The following is an 18,217-nucleotide window of genomic DNA, read 5'->3' on the forward strand; positions in this document are numbered from 1 at the left end:
TGCCAATGACGTCATACCCCCTCGATTTCCGGTTTTGTTTTGTATTCTTTAATATGTTGTGCGTTTTAATAAACCGGTGACGACCTCACAAAGTAGCATTATAACAGAACTTTCAAATGTATTGAGTATGATAAAACAGCGCTGTTTTTTTTCTCCCACATACACACGACCGGAAGGAGAGGAAGCGGTCGACTGTGGCATAATAAAAGCTCCGCTGCTTTTGAGCCGTGTGTCACGCTCGTTCAGCGGCCTCGTTTCGCTTCGACGGCTTTCAGCCTCACCCTGCTTCATTCTACTACGTTAATAAATCATTAGCTCATCCATGAACATGATTTCTGCCCGAGCCCCGTCGGATTGCATCGGCTGTGGGGATGAAGACGACAACTCCCATGATTCCACACTCAGTCACGCCGTCATCAAACTACGCCTTTGACTCTTTGTTTATTTTGAATACGCGCCCTCTAGCGGCGAAAATGACATATTGTGCCTTTAAGTGAAAGCAAACAGCTGAGAAAAGAAACACACACACACACATGTAACAATATATTGAATCGGCACCTATAATATTCCTGTCATTCATGTTAATCAAAAAACAAAAGAGAAAATCTCTCACTGCTCTTGGCTAAATCACTTTTGTAACTTAAAAATGAAGAAATATATATTAGATTTACTCCGTGAAGAATATGCAGTGTTTTGATACTTTTGATTACACGATTTATGTAGAATTTCTTATTTATTTCTTCTACTGTAGTGTTTTTTTTTTTTTGTCAGTGAGCTTGAGTTTTGTTTTGTTTTTTAATTTTGGCTAGTAGGCTATTAGGTTTTTGTGATATTGACACTTGTTACAAGAGTTATGAAATTTCTATGGTATCAAAAATGTTTATATCATAAAGACGTTATTTAAAGCAAAAATAACAATATTGTGATATAGATCGTTACTGTGAAGTAAAATTACTCGTATCGTGATATAAGATTTTGATCATATCGCCCACCCCTACCAGTCCTGTTTCTGATTCTCTTTAAAGCACACATCAGCTTTTCTTTCTCTTAGCTTACAGCCAGTATATGGAGCACAGCACCCTCCTCTGGACCCACGCAGACACCGTCCGTAAGTGCTGCTGCTAGCTGTGGACTGTCTGCCTGCAAATCAGCCATTTGTTTTCTCTTCATTCATGTTTTCTGCCTTTCAGTTGTGCTCTGAATCATCTGAATATGTTTTGAGTGCATGATTTGCATAAACCTTTTGCAACTTTTGATTTTTTTTTTTATTTGTCTTGCATTATCCTTTCTAACTGTAACCAGTTCATATGTTATAGAGCGTGTGCAATATTGTAATTTTCAAAAACCTCTTTATTTGTTTCCCAACAGATTAAAAGATGCTCCAAAGGCCAGCAGTGTGCACACCAAATCCAAAAAACCTTCCACTTTCCACGAATTTGCTCGGAGCACCAATGATGCATGGGACATTGATGATGAAGAAGATGACGGTATGTTTAGTCTTAAACAGCTCTCATCTTCACCTGTCCAATCACGATCCATGCCTCAAACACCCTGCCTCAAAATCATCAAAACCCCAGAAGACACAGAGCCACTGCCCCCCACACTGGACCGGCAGGAACCAATCAGCACAAACCCCAATCAAGATCGACTGGATATAGAAAGCGGTCCAGCCAATGGCAGGGTGGTCAAGTCCAGTAGTGACGCCCAGCTGAATGTTAATGCAGGTATGCTGGTTGCTGTTGTTTTTAAGCTTGTAAAATGATATAAAGTCATCAATCAGATGTGGGTTTTTTCGACCTACCTTTAATCTAAAAAGTCCCATCATTACCCAATTACTGTTTGATATATGGCTGGTATGGTTGTATAAATGTCCTTTAATCTTTAAAGAAAGCTAACTTGAGTTTATTATCCTCATCATAATTGAAAATTTGTGTTGCTCATGTTTCATGAATGATACCAGGGGAAGTATCATTCTTGTCAACTAAAGTATATAAATATATAAACACACTACCGTTCAAAAGTTTGGGATCAGTAAGATTTTTAATATTTTTTACTGAAGTTTCTTGTGCTCATAAAGGCTGTATTTATTTGATCAAAAATACAGAAAAAACCCGTTATTTTGTGAAATATTATTGCAATTTAAAATAACAGATTCTATTTTAATATACTTTAAAATATAATTTATTCCTGTGATCAAAGCTGAATTTTCAGCATCATTACTCCAGTCTTCAGTGTCACATGATCCTTCAGAAATCATTCTAATATGCTGATTAATTATCAATGTTGGAAACATCTGTGCTGCTTCATGTTTTTTGGAGCCTGTGATACTTTTTTTAGGATCCTTTTATGAATATATATATAAAACAGCATTTATTCAAAATGGAAATCTTTTGTTACAATATACACTAAAGTTCAAAAGTTTGGAGTCAGTAGATTTTTCTTTCTTTTTCAGAAAAAAAGTATCAGTTTCCAAAAAAAAAACCATGAAGCAGCACAACTGTTTCCAACACTGATAATAAATCAGCATATTAGAATGATTTCTGAAGGATCATGTGACACTGAAAAGTGGAGTAATGATGCTGAAAATTCAGCTTTGATCACGGGAATAAATTAAATTTTAAAGTATATTAAAACAGAAAACCAATATTAGAAATTGAAATAATATCTCACAATATTACAGTTTTTTTCTGTATTTTGATCAAATAAATACAGCCTTGATGAGCACAAGAGACTAATATTTACTGAATTAAAGGATATTTTGTAAAAACAACCAAATGTAAAAAATCTGTTAAAAAAGGGTGTGTGTATAATATCCATGCTAAATAATATTTTTTTATTTATTTAATAGTACCTTAATTAAAAATATATTAACATATAATCACATATATTATGTTATTTGTAATTTTTAAAGATTTTTATAAAATATATGTTAATATTAATGCTTAATATTTGTATGGTTTTGTCCTGTTTAGCTCGCAATACCCTGCAAAAACAGCAGTCACTTCCTGTGCGGCCCATCGTTCCATTGGTTGCACGCATTTCAGACCAAAATGCCTCTGGAGCTCCGCCCATGACGGTGAGAGAGAAGACTCGATTGGATAAATTCAAGCAGCTACTTGCCAGTCCCAACACAGACTTGGGTAAGCTTTAAATGAAACAATTAGAGACTTGTGCAAGCATTAAAAGAAAAACAAGGGATAAGGTCCATTTTCAGCAGGATTATAAAAGTGGCCACTTGTGGGTTATTTGTGTAAGATATTAAAGCCCATCCATCAGGGACCATCTCAAAACAGAAAGCCGCAAAACCCTCATGTGTGTTCACACCTCATTCTCTCGCCTGCTTTCTGCATTCACTCTAGCTGAATCTCTTTGCCAGGTGAGACAGTGTGGGATGGCAGAATGGATGAAAACCGTCCATGATGTTATCCTAGTCTTCCTGAGTTCACGCTGAGAGGCCCTTCTGTTCTCTCCATGTCCTCCAGCCAATCGTCTCTTCAAGTGCACCTGCGAGCTGGCGGAACAAAAACAAGTTCTGCGCTTGCCTGCGCTCATTTGTGCTGCTGATGCTATAATGATGCTATCAAAGAGACTCCCTCTTCTTTGCTTTATAACTAAGTTTCAGCCTCCGCAGGCTCTGAGCTTTCTGAGCGACAGGCTGAAATCACGGGGGAATGAGAATCATCAGTCATTGGAGGGGAAAATAATGCGTATGTGCTTCTTCCACAGCGCCCTATGAAAAATGTGCTTATGATATAGTTGGAGGGGCTTCCCTGCACAGTACTCTGAGTTCATAATAGCTTCTGAGATCTTTCATCATTCTGCTATCATACGACGGTTGGCAGGTGTCCAATGCCATTAGTATTTTAGGAGCGCTTGGATATCGGTTTCGTGTTTGTTCTAACTCAAAAACGACCCAGGAGCGATCTCACCAGATGTTTCTCAGCAAGTCTTTAAGTTTTCATAGATGTTGTTTTTACATTCGCTGATCACAATGACCCAGAGGGCTTGGCGGGAGTTTGCAAAAACAATCCTGAAAAAGTGGTTTAGACATCAGCACCTGAACAGATCGATGATTTCTGGTCTAATGGCATCCATCTGTATTGTAATGTTTACTTCATAACAATGACAAAATAAGTAATTGAGAGCGGTGGAGTCGAAAAGCTCCATTCGATTAAAAACTAAAAGGAACAGACAGAGAGAATGGTTAAAATTAACTTTGATTCATCTGGTTGTTATGCCAACAATTATCTTTGCTCTTTATCGTAAGACTCGAAAATACAATACAATAGACTTTTATACATTTTTTTAGTGGTCATTGCAAAGGCAGGAATCATAATTACAAAATCAGTCGCACTTTAGCATGTAACTCGTCTTGATTTGTTTACTGATACTTTGTGTGTTAAGGAGACATCTGCTTTTGTAAGTGATTGGAGCCTTGGGGCTATTTTGGCTTGGTGCTGGTATGAAACCTCCTAGCAACCACACAGAATACCCTAGCAACTGCATAGAAACACATATCATAGTAAGTTGCAAGGACACATTTTCTGAAGAAATCGAATTGTAACATAAAAAAAAGACCATACTCTATTGTGGAATTGCTAATTGTTCTTGGGAAATTGTTTTCATTTGTCCAAAGTATTTCAATTCAGTAGCTCCTAAATCTCTAAAGTTTTGTTGAATTAATTTATTTTTATTCAGAGACATAATAAGAAAATAAACTGCCGAAATCATTTTCTTAATCACTATTTGTGTCTTGTTTTCTAGTCAAACATATTTAAAACAAAATAATAAGTAACAATAAAGTAAAGGGCACTTACACCATTTTGTTAAATTAATTTATTTTTGTTCAGAGACATAATAAGGAAATAAACTGCCAAAATGATTTTCTTAATCAGTATTTGTTTCTTGTTTTCCAGTCAAACTTAAATACTTAAAGCAAAAGGATTCACTTGAGAAGCAAAACTGTGTAAGATATAAACCTAATTCATAATATATTATTAAACAAAACATGACAGCAGGCCATGACACAGATGCTTTTGAAGCTGTTTGCCTAAATGTGCTCTCCAGACATCATGCTGACATCCCAAGCCATTGCTCCATCACCTGTGAATCGTCAACTTCCCAGCCATTACTTTAAAATCAATGTGCAGTTATGGCTCACTGTCTTATTGGAGTTACCATAATTCAAGGTGGCATGGTTGTGAAAACTCTGAGTGTGTTTGCTAACTAAAAATAATTGTTTATTGATTATGTTGATTGAGCTATAAGTTAGTGTCACCAGTCCTGTGAAGGCAGACGACTGTTGATTTAAAGCATGATTTTCTACCACCGCATATGAACAAACTCTTAATGCATGTTTAACTGCTGATTGGTCAATATATACATTAATTCCAGCATTCTGCTCTTGCAGCTTTATTTTTACATTGTAGTTTCACGTCCAAACTGCAGTATGATCTGTCATCAAAGCAGCTGTTCACACAACACAACAGTTGTGCTGCTGAAGTATTTGTCATTTTGGATTAACTTTGCACTGTTTTTTTTCATACAGAAGAGTTACGGAAGCATAGTTGGTCGGGAATCCCTCGTGAAGTTCGGCCAGTCACCTGGAGACTCTTATCAGTAAGTATTTACCACTACTGTTTATTTCATGTCCATTTTGGCATGCTATTCAAACAAACAGCAGTGAGATGACAAGAAAAGATGTGGAAGAGAGGGAAGAAAAGGACTGAAATATGTTGTGAGATGTATTTGAGCTCACGTTGTTGTCGTGGACACATGCCCTAAACACTAGGCCTTGGTTTCAATGCCTTCTAATGCAATAATTATTAATATATCTTTAATTGATCTGTTTTATTTAAGAAAATTAATTAATTGTGTTGGGTTTGTTAAAAATATTTTGAGCTACTTCTTGAAATTACTTAATTGAAATGCAGCCAAATGGATATTCAATATAATGAATAATACAAAAATGTCGTTATAAACAATAATTAATCAAGGAATTTTTTTATTTACTGTAAGCCAGCATAACAACATGCTAGCAGTTTAGTTCTGCATAGGGTGCACAGTCATTTTCTATGCTTTTCAAAGAGTATAAAACTTCCACGCCACTTTCAGTTTAATGTGCGCTATTGATTTGTTTTGCAATATTGGTTTTGCTGAGCACTTAATGTCAGCAGAATTGTGACTGTCATCATCCGAGGGGTTGAGCAGGCCGATGTGTTGTGGCTGTATGTGTGCGGATGTTCGGAGAATGCTTTACAAGCCTCATTTGCGTTTCTGGCGCATGCTTACACAGTCAATAACACACACCTCTGGGCTAAGCTGTACAAGCAAATCCCCACCCCGACCCAGCTCCTCCAAGCTTTTACTGCTTCATGCATTTGCTAGGGGGATTAAACGGAATAATTCCATATGTATAAAATTACCGAGGTAGATGCATGCTAAACGAATGCTAATGTGACAAAAAACAAAACAAAACATTTCGTCTCGGCTTTTCGTATTCAAATTGTGATTGTAAAGAGCAACAGTTGCGTTTTGTTTTTGTTGGTTCACATCACGTTTGTGTTATGGCGCCAAATGTAAACGTTTCCAACTTCGATCCTTGATTTACAGCACACAAACCTCGCCAAGACCTTCTCGGAATCCCATTGGAAAGCCGTTTTAAGATCATTTCGATTTTCAGCATGGAATTTAATAGCCGTTATTAAAGTTTTGAAGGGCCGATGATGGGGCGAATCCAAACGAGCGGAGTTTGTGCACTTCTTATTCGCCCTGAAGCTACAGTCGTGAGCTGCATCGAGTCGGATTCTGAATGTACGTTATCATGTATGTGTTCAAGCACTCTGCAACTCTGTGTGTGCTCATTAAAACAAGAGTTGAGAAACAATGGGAGGGGAAGGCACTTTTAAAAACACCATTTTCTGAAACACGATCTAACTGACAGTTCCACGCCTCCACGTCTGCTCTACAAATAGCCTTCACTTGTTGTCTGCTCTTTAAGGAATCATCTGTAGCTAGTAAGTATGTACTAGCACAATTGCATCCTGTCTGCATGTTAGTTTAGTAGCTACATGATTAGAAGTTTCTCCCAGAGTTGTGGCTTTTTTTTTCTTGACTTTTGAGATCAGTGGCTTGTGTTCTGTATTTTCAAGTGTGTTTCTTAGTTAGTGGTGTTTGCTAAGGCAAGCATCCCTATTATTATTGCTCATACCATTATTCATACTATACTATTATTGAAGCAATTTCTCTATGCAGTCTGAATTACAAAGTTTTCTCGGTGGACAATATAACAGGCAAAGTTTTGCCCTAGTGGACAATATAATGGTCCCATAAACCCATAGACTTGATTGAAGTAGAAAAACCCAATGCCACAGTTCAATAAATGGATCAAAAGTGATATTAATGACAATTTTTAAAAAAACGAAAGATTTCAAGATACATTGTTACAAAGTTCTTCTGAACTTTCTATTAATCAAAGAATCCTAAAATACATTATCACCGTTTCCACAAAAATATTAAGCAGCGAAACCTTATTCAACATTGACAGTAATGAGAAATGAGCAGCAAATCAGCATATAAGAATGATTTCTGAAGAATTATGTGACACTGAATACTGGAGTAATGATGCTGAAAATTCAGCTTTGTATCACAGGAATAAATTACATTTTAAAATACATTAAACTAGAAAATATATAGTTTACATTATAATAGTATTTCACAATATTATTATATATGATTTATTGTATTTTGATCAAATAAGCACAAGCATTAAGCAACTACCCAGAACATCTTAGCAACTGCTTAGCAATGCTTTAAAAACCATCCGGACACCTCTGAACCACCCTAGCATCTAAATGATAATGCACTTTATGAACTTTATTTTTCATTAAGGCACTTTGGAAGGAAAGCGTTTGCTAAGAACTTAAATGAAATGCAACTTGTCTGATTTGCTTCTCTTATAAGAAGCCTTTTGAAAAGTGCCATTTGTATGAGCAGCACAAAAAAAGCCAGTAGCATAAAATCAGTCAGATCGTATTCTGAAAGGCATTCATTAAACATCTGACTTCAGCATGATAAAGAAGGTTGTCTCATTGAAATGATACAATCTGTAGATTTAAAAAAAAAAAAAAAAAAGATCAAAACCTTTTTTTTTTTTTTTACACTTTTTTTTTCATGGGACTACAGTATTGAACTGAATTTACATACTGCTGTTTTTAATCTCTTTTAGTTTGCATTATTTATAGGTTATAGTTTGGTTACAGGGCAAGATACACTTGGAAGACATGGAGAAAGTGGGTGTACAACAGTTCTGTTCTGAACACTATTAAATTAGCATTTTCTTCTTTCCATGTGCTTTCTCTCAGGGCTATCTTCCAGCCAATAGAGAACGAAGGGATCTGGTTCTCCAGAGGAAGAGGGAGGAGTATTTTGGCTTCATCGAACAGTATTACCACTCCAGAACAGATGAGAATCACAGAGACACATACAGACAGGTAAATCCCAGCCTGCTTCTGAGTATGTTCTCAAAAAAGGGGAAGAGTTGGCTAAAATTGACCCCTTCCTTTCTGAACCTGATTCTGATTCTACACAATTTCCAGGAGTAAGCGAGCACCTTTATCAGTCCACAAATATGATCCTGGATCACAAAACCAGTCAAGCTAAATAAATAAGCTTTCCATTGATGTATGGTTTGTTATGATAGGACAACATTTGGCCGAGATACAACTATTTGAAAATCTGGAATCTGAGGGTGCAAAAAAATCTGAATATTGAGAAAATCTCCTTTAAAGTTGTCCAAATGAAGTTCTTAGCAATGCACATTACTCATCAAAAATTTACAAAATATCTTCATGGAACATGATATTTACTTAATATCCTAATGATTTTTGGCATAAAAGAAAATTCAAAAATATTGACCCATACAATGTATTTTTGGCTATTGCTACAAATATACCCCAGCGACTTAAGACTGGTTTTGTGGTCCAGGGTCACAAATATCCAAATATTTAACTGTTTCTCATTACAGTTCTTTGAAAAACGTTTAAATGTTCAAATGTTCAATGATGTACATGTTTTGTTTTGAGATCTTAATGTTACATAAGGATGTTTTAGGAAATGTTTTGCTGAAACACTTTGGAGTTTATTGTGTACATTATTATATCTAGGGTCGATGTACCATATCATGGTGTCCATTATTACAGACAGTGTGTAAACAGAAAAAGCATTGTCTGTTCTAATGGACAGCATGTCACGCATGCCATCCATAGACATTATGTTGAAAGCAACCCAGAATATTTGTTTAAATCCAGGTTGAGTTAGTTGGCAAACATCATAATATGCAAACCTGTTGTCTGTAATGGCAGGAATCCAGATAACGCATGGGGGAATTTCAGTGGAAAAGGATCTCATAAGATCGTTTGCAAGATTAGAAATATTATTTTTTTTAATTCCAAATATTATTTGTTGAATATCTGTCCATTTTGCTGTTAAAGGGCTGCATTTAGTGTTCATACATCCCTCAAAACACATCTAATGTGAGTTTTGTGAACATGACAGTAAACATGCTTGATTTGACAGGGCTTCTTTAAGACAGACTGATTGATTTGGGAAAAACCCTGAAAAAAAATTAAATTTGGGGTCGGTAAAAATCTTATGCTCACTTGAGGCTACATTTAATTGGTCAAAAAAACTTTAAATTTGAACTCTTTTCTATATGAATATATTTTAAAATGTAATTTATTCCTGTGATACAATGCTGAATTTTCAGCAGACATTACTACAGTCTTCAGTGTTACATGATCCTTGAGAAATCATTCTAATATGCTGATTTGCTGCTCAAGAAATATTTCTTATTATCAATGTTGAAAACAGTTGTGCTGCTTAATATTTTTGTGGTACTTTTTTTTGATTCTTTGAATAGTAGAAAGTGCAAAAGAACAGCATTTATTTGAATTAGAAATCTTTTGTAACATTATAAATGCCACTTTTGTTCAATTTAATGCATCCATGCTAAATAAAAGTATTCATTTCATTACAGAAGAAAAAATCTTTTAAACAGTAGTTGAGATTCACATATCTACTGCTAATTACTTCTGATTTGGGATTTAGCAGACACTTCAACCCATTAAGAACAATCCCTCTGGAGCAACCTGAGGTTAAGTGTTTTACTCAGAGGAGCCATGGTTAAAATTCACAAATCAATCCTTGTGGAGTTTGAACCGACAACCTTTAGCCCAGGGGCCTTGTGTATAACACTTGCATAGAGGATGATTCTTTCATGAATGGAACTAATCCGATTCTGTAGCTCAAGTGAGTCAGTGATACATTTGCAGAGATTATCAGTGAATACCGTTGTAAATTTTGGTCTGCTCCTCACACTAACCTCATCGTATGACCTCAGAAGACTCGTAGTGCACAAGACTTTTGCATCTTTTCTTTGAAACTTTTTTTTTTTAAAGGATGATTTTTTTTTGGGTGAACCATCTTTTTAACCACTAGGCTACACCAGACGCCAATCCGTTGAGGAACCTCATCATCTCTGCAGTGAGTCAGTCAAGGTTTCACCTGCTTCTAGAAAGCTATAGTAGTAATACACACAGATTTTGTCCTGTGTGTTATTAATGTGGGGACGAAGGGGGCCGGGATCAATATTCTTATGGGCTGTAAAACTCCGGTTAATGGTGCAGGACTGGTAGTCGATTGCTATGCGCTGCCTTCTCTCCTCTCTTGTCCGGTTCCTCAGGGCATGCTGGCTCCCAGCCCCTCATTTCATCTACTGCAATACAAATCGGACACAGACCTTTAAAAGGATTTATATGGTCGTACAGAACCGTTGGACTGGCCCCTGGCTGTCTGGGCAGAAACACTAAATGACCTTTTAGTGTAGTCACAGACTGAGAGGGCGAGGAATGGCGGTGAATACGAGCGAACCGCACTTCAGTGGCCTTCGAGTGACCTGCATTACTACAAAGCCATTTCGCCAAACATATGATGGAAGTAGAAATAGAGAGAGGGAAGAAACCAAGAGAGAACTGGATGAAACAGAAGGGTCGCCACCTGTATGTGCGGCTGGACGCTGCGCTGTCCGCTTTCCAAGTGAATTCATGCAGGTTTTGTGTGTAGCTTGTTACGAAACCAGATCGATAGCATGTGCAGTTTGGGCCCTGATGGGTTTCCTCCATTTACTGGAAGGGAAAAGGCACATGTAACTCAATTGAATGCTTTTGGGCCATATTGATTTAATCTCTTATTTTTTTCCCTGGTCACCTGTGTTCCTGGCTGGTTTGTGTTTGTGTGGGTGTGCATTTGAGCTTACCTGTATACACCTGTGTGTGTGTCTCTCCATAGATTCACATCGATATCCCGAGGACGAACCCTTTGATTCCTTTGTTCCAGCAGCCGCTGGTGCAGGAGGTAGGTGATCGTCTGAGGCACCAACACCTGAGTCTCGCTGCACAGTGCACCTGTGACAGACCCACCAACATCATACAGACATCTGATCTCACACAGCAGGCATTACACACTTAATGTAATCATAAAGATAAGAGAGTGAATCACACACAGAGTCATGTCCAGGTCACTTTATGCCCTGAAATCAAAAGAAAATAAAAAAGCTGAATTTTATGACTATTATTTTATATTATAAAATAATATTTTATTATTAATATTAAATATTATATTATTATATTCATATTATTAATATAATAGTATTATTATATTATTTATTTTATTATATATCTTTATTTTTAAATTATTATTATTATCATTATTTGCATTGTGACAGTAGTTTGCAAATGATCACTACCATTATGCATTCATTTTTCATTTTGAAATTCACTTGTTTTTTTCCCCAGTTGTGATTGAGGAAATATAATTTAAAATATAAAATATAATTTGTCTTTTTACTTTGGGATGAAATATGATCAAGACATATTCTTGAAATATTTCATGAGATTCACTTAAGAAAAGAGCTTACTATTCATAGTTTTTGCTTTTAGAGACAAGCCCATTTTACCACAAAAATCATTATCATTATGCAACAGAGTTTCCATTTTCATTTTTCTCAGTGGTGATTGGTGTGTTTTGGTGTGCATAAAAACGAGCATAAATGACTATACACAATTACTGTAATGCAGTAAAAGTTCATTGTTGCAGTGCATTTAAACAATGACGTTGAAGCACATTTTTCTTCCAGTTCTCATGTAAATTATTTGATGCAAAACATAATTTGTCTTTCTTTTGTGTTGGGGTGAAGTATGACCAGGAAATATTCTTGAAAGTTTTCATGAGATTCACTCAAGAAAGAGCTTACTATTCCTTATCAGTGTTTATTTTTACATATTTTTGTTCATATTCACAGTTTTGTTTTTGTTTTTAGTTATAGTTTTTGTCTTATATAGTATTTTATTTCATTTTACCTATTAAAATAATAATTTTAGGTAACAAAATTAACATTTTATTGTATTCAAATATTTGCACGCATAAATGTATTAACATTTTATTTTATAAATCAACCTATTGTAGCAGTTTAGTTTACCATTGTTCAGTTCATATTTGTCAACAACGTGTTTTAATTCAAATGTAATTATTGTCCTGATCATTTTAGTTTTATTGTCTTTTTGTCTCATTTTTGTCTTTTTGTTCTGTTGATAAAAAAGGCAATCAAAAACCTTTCACCACTGGAAAGTTTGTCTGTAATTTTGCTGATGATGTTCTGAATAGATGTTGCTAGCATGCTTTGGTTTAACTGAGCTTTGTGTCATTGGATGCTTACCAGCAGGGGGTGCTGTGGTGTTTTTAACTTTTAGAGGAGTGTGCAACACTTGTAAACCAGAAACCAAAAGGAACAGAGCACTTGAAATGCAGCTGCATTTGGAAATATAAATAAAAGTATCCGAATGAGTGGACATGTTGGTATGTCAAGAGTGAATTAAGCAACATCAATTGCCAAATGTTTGCACAACAATCACACTTGTTATGAGAAATGAATCATTAAGAGGTATTGTCTTGTTTTTCAGGTGTTCGAGCGGATTCTGTTCATCTGGGCCATCCGTCACCCCGCTAGTGGATACGTGCAGGGCATTAATGATCTGGTCACTCCCTTTTTTGTGGTCTTCCTCTCTGAATTCGTGGGTAAGTGTGTAATAACCTTCCACTTGGATCAGTTGGTCCGTTTGACCGATTTTTCACCTTTCTGAATGTGTTCTTTTGGTTGAGCACATCAGTTGTGTTTGCTCCGCTAATAGTGCACTGACGTGTGTGATATGCCAGCAGAGTCCGAGAGATGCAGACGGGCCGGTATCTGACAGATGATGTTGGAAAATGGTTGTGTAAATGTAAACAAACTGACAATATCCTGTGAAAATGTCAGACACAAAAATACAGAATATCAATTATCTTTGAAAGAAACTCTGAAAGATAGACAGTGAGAGAGTGAGAGACCGAGAAAGAGACAAATGGTGAAAGAGGGAGACAGATGGAAAGAGTGACAGACAGAAACAAAGGGAGATGGGAAGAAGACGGGCAGACGTTCAGAGAGAGAGACAGATAGTGTGATGGACAGAAGGGAAGACGGAAGAGACAGATGGGGAGAGAGGGAGACAGAGATTGTTACATCCATTTGTCTATCATTCTGTCTGTCTTTCTATCTATCTATCTATCTATCTATCTATCTATCTATCATTCTTTCTACCCTTATATCTATCGTTCATTATATTGTTCTTGTGGTCTATCTATCTATCTGTCTGTCCGTCTGTCTGTCCGTCTGTCTGTCTATCTATCATTCTTTCTACCCTTATATCTATCGTTCATTATATTGTTTTTATCTATCTATCTATCTATCTATCTATCTATCTATCATTATTTCTACCCTTATATATATTGTTCATTATATTGTATCTATCTATCTATCTATCTATCTATCTATCTATCTATCTATCTATCTATCTATCTATCTATCTATCTATCTGTCTACCCTTATATCTATCGTTCATTATATTGTTTTTGTGATCTATCTATCTATCTATCTATCTATCATTCTTTCTACCCTTATATCTATCGTTCATTATATTGTTTTTGTTATCTATCTATCTTTCTACCCTTATATCTATCGTTCATTATATTGTTTTTGTGGTCTATCTATCTATCTATCTATCTATCTATCTATCTATCTATCTATCTATCTATCTATCTATCTATCTATCTATCGTTCTTTCTACCCTTATATCTATCGTTCATTATATTGTTTTTGTGGTCTATCTATCTATCTATCTATCTATCTATCTATCTATCTATCTATCTATCTATCTATCGTTCTTTCTACCCTTATATCTATCGTTCATTATATTGTTTTTGTGATCTATCTTTCGATTGTTCTATCTATCGATCGTTCTATCTATCTATCGTTCTGTCATTCTTTGTCTAAGTCTACAAACCATCTGTCTGTCTGTGTCTGTCTGTCTGTCTCGTTATATTGTTCTTTCTGTATCGTTATATTGTTCTCTATCTATATCTATCTGTCTGTCTGTCTGTTGTTATATTGTTTTCTCTGTCTTTCTCATATCGTTCTCTCTATAATTACATCTCTTTCTATCATTCTTTCTGTCTATCGTTTTAGCACTCTGTTAATCTTTTTGTTCTTTATATTGTTCTTTCTATCATGCTGTCTGCTCAATCAATTGTTCTGTCACTTGTTCTGTCCATCTATCACTCTATCATTCTATCTGTCTGTCTATCAATAGATGGATGGTTAGATGGAGGGAGGGAGAGATGAAGACAGAAAAAGAGAGACAGACAGGGAGGGAAATAGACTCTCCAGCTCTCGTCCTCATTGCTATTCTCCCTCCACCCAGCAGACTTCCCCTCCCTTCTTATTTATTTCCTGTCCTCTCATGTGAAGGTTAATTACTTATGGATAGTTAAGGATTACAGAAGAACAATAGGAGGCTCATTGATCTCTCCGGTGTGCCGCTGCTGCAATGTCACCAGTGCAAACACCGGGACATACCCACAGATTACCTGGATCACCAATCGATTTCTCTTTTTCTCCCGCGTCTGTCTCTCTCTCTCTCTGACTGTGGCCCAGCGCTCTCTCTGTCTTTTCCTCATCCCTCTGTTTCTCCACAAAGCTCATTTAGTGAAAAGCAGATTTTTCATACCGGCGCCTTCGTGTCAATCTGCAGGGCCTTTCTATCTCTAATTTGTTTGCTGGCTGTGTGAATATGTGTGTGTGCGTTTGGGATTCACCGCGTGTGTGAGCGAGCGACTCAATGCCGCAGGTTGAATGAGCCACATTGATCGGCTGGATTTAAGTGTTTACAGAGGCTTGCGAAGGTGCCGAGCACACGGTGGGGGGCTCGACCCGCCGATCGATAAATCTGAACGAACTTCATGATCCCAACACGCTGCCAGCGGGAGATAAAAGAGCGAGGTTAGCGCCCTCCCTCTGACGCGGGTTTCACCCCCGTCGTCGAGGCCGCGGGGCGAATGCGGGCTGTAACGGCTTCGCCTGCTCTCATACGCAGCATTTTGCCAACTTTCGCTGCGCTGTTTCTCTTGGCCTGCACGCCTCACTGGCTTTCTAGGGCTCCTCTGCAAGCTTTTTAACTTTCTGCTGAGACTGTCCTCCGAGAGAGATGGCGTAGGAGAGTATTGGCGCTTCGCATTTAGCTCAATATCAGCGAGTAGCGTTTTAAAGAGTAGCCGCCGGCAGGAAAGAGAGTCACGGCGCCCTTCGGTTTTAAGTGTTGGTATTGATGCGCCGAAGAATTTGAAGTGGAGAGAGAGATGTGGCCGAGAGAGAGGGAATATTCTCAAAGGGTAAATCATCACATTTACCCTGACAGACAAAGAGGACAGTGGGGAAATCTCCTCTGTAAAGCATCAATGCCCTCTCTCGTCTCTCAACTCTCCCTCTTACACACACACTTTGGTTTTTTTTATTACTGAAAAGGGTGTGTGATATTCTCACCTTGTTATTTATTGCCTTCCTGGTTTTATGGACTGTTATTTGCGCCGTCGAGATGCAGTTTTAGTATTAGATAAATGGTCTGGGTGAAACAAGTTTGTGGTTTGGTGGTGGTGGTGTTGTTGTTGTTGAACAATAAGCCGCAAGAGGGTAAAATCACAAATGCACCGCTATTGTGGCTTGAAAATGTTCAACAAAAATGGAAAATATTCAAAAAATAACCGTAATATAATTTGTTTTATAAACTAGTTTTTTTTATAGTTGTCAAGCGACATGACTATTTAAAGGAATTGTTCATTCAAAAATTAACTTGTAATTTACTCACTCACATGTCAATCCAAACCTGTATGAGAAGAACGAATCAGTCGCTGAATGAGTCAGTGAAAAATGAATCTTCACTCTTTTCCATGGAATTGGCGGCTGGAGCTTTGTAATCTTGCAAAAAGCACCATAGAGGTAGTCCATACCACTTGTGCACTATATTCCAAGTCATTTAATAGCTTTGTGAGGTTGAAATTTCAACGGTATCAACTGAAAATCTTCTCCTTTAGTTATTGCGACTGGACCATTAAATCAGTGAATTAAGCTTAAAACCTCAAGACCAAGTTTGGTTTGAATTTGTGACTTTGTGAATGTCTCATTCAGAGCAGCTTTGTGAACTGAATTTGCTGATTCTTGATCCTTGCACACGGAGTCCGAAATTTTCATATGTGTTTTTTTGTATTCGTCATCCTAAAAATTCGTCACGCACCGAAACCTTACACGCACTGAGTCCGATGCATATTAATTAATCTGTTGCAAAAAATTCGCAAAACAGTACTAAATTGAGTCTTCAAGCTGTGAGGATGATTTTGTTCTTCTCGCTTCTTAAAAAGAGAAAAAGAAAGGAAATATTGGGTCCATCCAATCCTGAGATATCCACCTTTTTCTTGTCGTAAAAATGGGCGCAGCCATTTGTAAATTCTATGGGTCTGGCTTCCGGTCTCATCTGCATCCAGCTATTTTTAGCTGTACAAAACGGTTAGTTTTGCTGCTTGATATTGAAAGTTGGTGTGTCTTATATTATTTTAATGTATTATCATTCAAAGTTTACTTCAGGATGTCAATGACTCAGTTTGATGTTTTGCTAGCGATACTAGAGCCACATATTAAAAAGAAGTCCACCAATTTCTGTGAGCTCAGTGTGCAAGGATCTTTACAGTGCTTTGTGCTGCGAGACGAAGTGGATGAACTTAACAATCGCCATTCTGGATTTTGGCGTTCGCTTGTACAGTGGCTCTGAATTGTCAAAACACCTCTCAAAATGCTTGCTACGGATGTGAAAAATGCAGAAAATCGAAGCCCATCCGAATTTTTTAATGACGGACGAAAGTTTCGGAGGCAGTGTGTAAACGTGATTGGCACGACATGAGGTTGTATTTATTTTTCAACGTGTGAAAATTTCGGACGAAAAATTTGAACTCCGTGTGCAATGGCCTTTAGTGTTTAATCTGAGCAACATGACACGAGGGTAAAATCACATGTCAATCCAAATCTGTATGACTGACTTGTCATGTGTGAAAAAGAATGAATCAGTTGTTGAATGAGTCAGTGAAGAATGAATCTGGCGCTCTTTTCCATACAGTTGGCAACTGGAACTTTAAGTTTGGAGAAAAAAAAGCACCATAAAATTAGTCCATATGGCTTGTGCACTATATTCCAAGTTATCTGATAGCTTTTTGAGTTTGAAATTAACGTTATTCAATGAAAATCTTCTCTTCCAGTCGTTGTGACCGGATCATTAAATCAGTGGGTTGAGCACAAGAACCAGATTGGTTTGAATTTGTGATTTGTTGAAGACTTAAGGCCAAAGTACACTTTGGTTATTACGCATACGCGAGGGTCCACGTACAGTGCGCCTGACCCAAATTTCATCACCAGAATAGTATACTGCACATGCACCCATTCGATTGCGTACTTTGTTTTGCAAAAGTCAACGCATTGACTTGGTTTTGCACTTTCACTAATCAATTGTACCACAACGCTGGTGATGGACTGATGATTCATAGTAGAAAACTAAATTAAAGAGACGGAACAACAACAAAATACGAAGTATACTTTGGGCTTTGCTCAGACCAGTTTTGTGAACTGAATCAACTGATTCATCAGTCTAATTGGTTACGAATGGCTACTTCTCCTAATGAACATGCCAAGTAGAGCTGAGTGAATGCCAAGATTAATTTTGCCCAAACAAAAATGTTATATGGCTTGAAA

The 18,217-nt window shown here is 37.0% G+C and overlaps 1 protein-coding gene across 1 annotated transcript in view; it reads left to right on the forward strand.

Moving 5' to 3' along the window:
- The window catches only part of tbc1d22b (TBC1 domain family, member 22B), an 82,504-nt gene that overhangs the window by 16,891 nt on the left and 47,396 nt on the right, over nucleotides 1–18,217 (forward strand). Inside the window, exons 4-10 of the mRNA XM_016290506.1 lie at nucleotides 1,026–1,108; nucleotides 1,369–1,724; nucleotides 2,973–3,140; nucleotides 5,549–5,619; nucleotides 8,364–8,492; nucleotides 11,347–11,412; nucleotides 13,017–13,131. Of these exons, the coding sequence (XP_016145992.1) occupies nucleotides 1,026–1,108; nucleotides 1,369–1,724; nucleotides 2,973–3,140; nucleotides 5,549–5,619; nucleotides 8,364–8,492; nucleotides 11,347–11,412; nucleotides 13,017–13,131 (988 nt within the window). The remainder of the gene's footprint in view (nucleotides 1–1,025; nucleotides 1,109–1,368; nucleotides 1,725–2,972; nucleotides 3,141–5,548; nucleotides 5,620–8,363; nucleotides 8,493–11,346; nucleotides 11,413–13,016; nucleotides 13,132–18,217) is intronic.

This window comes from Sinocyclocheilus grahami, unplaced genomic scaffold (assembly GCF_001515645.1).
Source record: "Sinocyclocheilus grahami isolate Dianchi unplaced genomic scaffold, SAMN03320097.WGS_v1.1 scaffold259.1, whole genome shotgun sequence".
Classification (NCBI taxonomy): Eukaryota; Metazoa; Chordata; class Actinopteri; order Cypriniformes; family Cyprinidae; genus Sinocyclocheilus; species Sinocyclocheilus grahami.